The 5,000-nt window shown below is 48.1% G+C and overlaps 1 protein-coding gene across 1 annotated transcript in view; it reads right to left on the minus strand.

Annotated features, from left to right (window-relative positions):
- arhgap35a (Rho GTPase activating protein 35a) overlaps positions 1 to 5,000 on the minus strand; it is an 85,106-nt gene that overhangs the window by 12,702 nt on the left and 67,404 nt on the right. Inside the window, exon 3 of the mRNA XM_042708761.1 lies at positions 4,463 to 4,604. Within this exon, the coding sequence (XP_042564695.1) occupies positions 4,463 to 4,604 (142 nt within the window). The remainder of the gene's footprint in view (positions 1 to 4,462; positions 4,605 to 5,000) is intronic.

A 5,000-nucleotide genomic window follows, 5' to 3' on the forward strand; every position in this document is an offset into this window, starting at 1 on the left:
TATAAAACACAGCTTTAGTGGAGGCTTATGACAAGAGCAGGAGCAGAGCCCAGCTCTGCTAACTCTGGAACACACACACACGCAGAGACATGTTCACACACATACACACACACTGAGTACACATACACACACTGAGTACACACACACACACACTTAGCGCAAAGCACGTAGCAGACAGTAATTGGAGGTCTCCACCACGGGGAAGAGGTGTCTCCGAGGCTCTGAGACAATGGGGAGCACTGATCTGATAGCACTGTGTGTGACGCGCACACACACACACACACACACACACACACACACACACACACACACACACACACACACACACACACACACACACACGGCACACACACACACACACACACGGCACACACTGCGTCAGTAACAGCAGGGGGCTGGGATTACATGTGTGCTCATGTGTGTAAACAAGTACATACTACTGTGCATTTCTGTGTGTGTGTGTGTGTGTGTGTGTGTGTGTGTGTGTGTGTGTGCATTTCTGTGTGTGTGTGTGTGGTGTGCGCATGTTGGTGCGTGCACATAGGCATCCTGCACGTAGTATCCTGTGTTTTCTGAGAGTGTGCATGCGTGTGCATGCATGCATGTGTGTGTGTGTGTGTGTGTGTGTGTGTGTGTGTGTGTACACTATCGGGGGATCTGGCTGTGGGCTGTTGTGGAGTGGAGTGGTGTGGTGCGGTGCGGCTCCCATCGAGAGGGAGCGAGCGAGCGAGTGAGCCCAGAGAAAGGAGCTGTGCCTGAAGATTGTTCTCATTTCCTGTGCCCTGATATCGATCTCAATGAGGGAGCCATCAGGCAGAACATTACTGCAAGGGCCTCGGCATCCTGCTGCCCTCACAGAGAGAGAGAGAGAGAGAGAGAGAGAAGAGAGAGAGACAGAGAGAGAGAGAGAGAGAGAGAGAGAGAGAGGGGAAGAGAGAGAGAGAGATAGAGAGAGAGAGACAGAGTGAGAGAGAGAGAGATAGAGTGATAGGGGGAAGACAGAGAGGGAAAGAAAGAGTTCGAGATAGAGGGAGGAAAGAAAGTCACAAGGTAGGAGAAAGAGGGAGGGAGGGACTGGGGGGGGGAGAACGAGAGAAGCTGTAGACAAGAGAAGCTGTGTTTTTTTAAACCCCAAGCTCAAACTAGCTTTAAGCTCTCAATGCACACGACAACACAGCTGCTATCCCTCTGTAGCTAGCCCAATCCCAGAGGATGGAGGGGAGAGGAGAGAGAGACCAGGGGAGAGGAGAGACCAAGGGAGAGGAGAGAGAGACCAGATGAGAGAAGAGAGGAGAGAGAGAGACCAGGGGAGAGATAGAGAGATAACGTCAGGAGATATGGTAGATCTACCAGAGCCACATGCAGGGCACACAGAGGAGTTCATGGTGTAAAAACTAGAGATGCATTTTCACCAGAAAACCGCCTAGCTGCATCAGAGGGCCGTGGTTTTTCTTACTCTATGCTGCACGGATACGACTGCTTCAACCTACGGAAGAATGGTGTGACACAAGCAACCCCTGTTGGTCAAGGCACGGCGCAGACAGCCTTAGTTCGTTTAGTGTTAGCAATGCTAGCATGAGCCTTGTGTTTACAAGGTACACAGCAACCATCCATTCAGCAAAGTACAAGGTCACCATGACAACCTATAGCTAACATAGCTAACAATGCTCCCCTTCTCATCCCCCCCCCCCTTCTTTTTCTTCCTCTACCTCTCTAACCGCCTGGCTCCATCTTTCTGGGTCCAAATTTGTACTAGGGACAAAAACGATAGAAATCAGTCCAGTACTAAGTTAAAACGCTAGAACCGGGTACAGCAAAACTGCTATACATTGTAATTCCGTGGGGCAAGCGTCCATGTCGAAATAAACCGCTTGTTTTCGCCACTGACAAGCTCATAATGCTATTTTAAGGAAGGATCCCTACAGACCATAACTGTAAAGAAAATTGAAAACTGTAGAAAATGACTCTACAAACGTTTCAACAGTCCTTAGTTCTTCTGGACCGGACGGGAAGAAGAGAACTAGGACGAGAAAGATTAACTAATGATTGTAGAAAGATTAACTAATGATTTACTAATGATTGTAAGAACAGTCCTTTTCTACTGCTTCATGTTTGGATACTTACTACATACATCTTCAAGTAAGCATGTGTTTGTATAAATATGGATGTGTGTATGTGTACATAGGCATGTCTGTATATGGGTATATATAAATCTATGAGTGTACAAATGCATGTATGTGCTTAGGAGCGTATGTATATCTGTGTGTGTGTGTGTGTGTGTATATGTGTGAGTGTATATATGTGTATGTGTGTGTGTGTGCGTGTGTATATATGTGTGTGTGTGTGTGTGTGTGTGTGTGTGAGTGTATATATATGTGTGTGTGTGAGTGTATATATATATATATATGTGTGTGTGTGTGTGTGTGTGTGTGTGTGTGTGTGTGTGTGTGTGTGTGTGTGTGTGTGTGTGTGTGTGATTTTGCTTCTGATCTGTAATCCACATGTGGGAGAGAGGAGGTTTCAATGTGGATGAGATTATGGAGCAGAGTAGCACCACCAAAACCCAAAGGAGAGAAAAATGTAAACACGCTTGTCTTCCTTCACACACACACACACACACACACACACACACACACACACACACTGGTGTCCTCACAGAGAGGGAACATCAGGGTAGAACCCAGGGTTACATTCACACACTGATGAGAAGATATTACGAAACTCTGGGAAACTCTGAATGAGATCACACTAACATCGTCAAGTCCATAGGGAGCTCTGGGTTCACTCATCTGGTGTCTCTCACACTCTCACACACACACACACTCCTGGCTCTCTCTAACACACATGCACATTAACACACACTCTCTCTCTCTCCCTCAGTCACACACATGCACAGATTCTCCCTCCATGTAACCCTCACACACACACATTCTCTGCCCATTAAAAGCTGAAACACACACACACACACACACACACACACACACACACACACACACACACACACACACACACACACCCCCCCCCCTCTCTAAGGGTGTGATTCAGCTCTCCGTTGCTCCGTCATTACACAACACAAAAATGAGCAAATGCAGACACACACACACACACACACACACACACACACACACACAATCAACATAATCCCAGTTCAGAGATGGGCTGATGGGAAGTGGATGATGTCACGTACCACACCAGTATAGACCCTTGAGACGTCTGATGATGCCTGAAGTGCAGACAGACAGACAGACAGACAGACAGGGTCTCACAGGACATGAGACTAACTGCCTGTGCATGGTCTAGTACGACTACATGTATGTGTATGCACATGTGTTTCAGGGGGAGAGTGTGTGTATGTGTGTCTGTGTCTGTCTCTCTCTGTGTGTGTATCTCTGTGTGTGTGTCTGTCCGTGTGTCCGTGTGTGTGTGTGTGTGTGTGTGTCTCTCTGTCCGTGTGTGTCCGTGTGTGTGTGTGTGATATCTGTAGGTCAGGGTAGGATGTAAGAGGGTGTGTTAGGGGGAGACTGTGTGTGAGAGAGAAGGAGGAAAAGGGGAGGTCTGTGTGACTGTGACCAAAGCGTGTGTGTGTGTGTGTGTGTGTGTGTGTGTGTCCATTAGCAAAGTCTCTGTGGGTCACACACACACACACACACACACACACACACACACACACACACACGTACGTACGTCAGGCCGGGAGCACAGCGCAGAGGGGGCAACTCTTTTAATTCCATCCCTCGTTCCCTCCTCTGTACCCCACTCTCTTTCCCTCATCCAGTCTTCACCCTTCTCTCTCATTGACTCGCTCGCTCTTTCTCTCTCTCCCTTTCTTTCTCTTTCTCTTTCTCTCTGCCAGTGGGCGTTGGCCTTGACAGTCATATGCCAAGTGAGGGCCCCCAACCCAGCCCAGCCCAGCCCAGCCCAGCCCAGCCCAGCCCAGCCCAGCCCAGCCTCCTTGGCTCCCGCCATCAATCTAACAGGCCAAAGGCAAACAAAGTCAGTCGTCTACATCAGCAGCCCCCACTGCTCCGTGTTCATCCCTGACCCTCATGGTGCCCTTACATGCAATAGCTGTAACTGGGACACAGCATGCTACGCTATGCTAACAGTGTCCCAGTACATTTCTTAAGTTATTACATTAGCGATATCTCTGTTAGCATAGTTAGCAGCACCTGCCTACAGTGCAGTGCTTCAGTACATTTCTTAAGTTATTACATTAGCGGTATCTCTGTAAGAATAGTTAGCACACCCTAGCGTCATTAGCTCTAGCGGCTGACTGCTCACTGCTAATAGTGAATAGACCAAGCATCAGATTTACCTAACTAAATAAATAAATATTCTTAAGTTTTCCAGTGAGCGCATGTATACTGAATTGGCCTGAGATGGCCTGCAAATGCGCCACACACACACACACACACACTGCATCCAAACGGCACCTGACCGGCACACCTGTGGTGAGACGTACCTGTGGCCTCGATGTAGCGGATGCACTTGTCGATGAAGAGGGGGATGGGCCTGTCGGGGGAGACCACCTGCACCAGCGGCACCCCAAAATAGTTACTCTCCAGAGGCTTGGAGATGGACTGACGAGGCTTAGACCTTGGTTTCTACACAGAGAGAGAGAGAGAGAGAGAGAGGGAAGGAGGAGAGGAGACAAATATGAAAACAGTCAAAGCAGAAACACTGAAACCTGTACAGATACACACAAATACAGTTAACGACAAACACAAGGACACACAAGGTCATGCGCAAACAAACTCACACACACACACACACACTACACACACACAAATACTTACAAGAACACAACCATGAACACTGGTACATGTACTAACAGACAAGCACTTACAAAATCATACACAAGCACACATAGATACAATAAAATACAAGTCCAAACACTTCCAAGAATGTGTTCACACACACACACACACACGCACGCACACGCACAAACACACACTCATGCACACACACACACCCCTAGGAGATAATTCCTCAGCTTAGGC

This window comes from Clupea harengus, chromosome 9 (genome assembly GCF_900700415.2).
Source record: "Clupea harengus chromosome 9, Ch_v2.0.2, whole genome shotgun sequence".
Lineage (NCBI taxonomy): Eukaryota > Metazoa > Chordata > Actinopteri > Clupeiformes > Clupeidae > Clupea > Clupea harengus.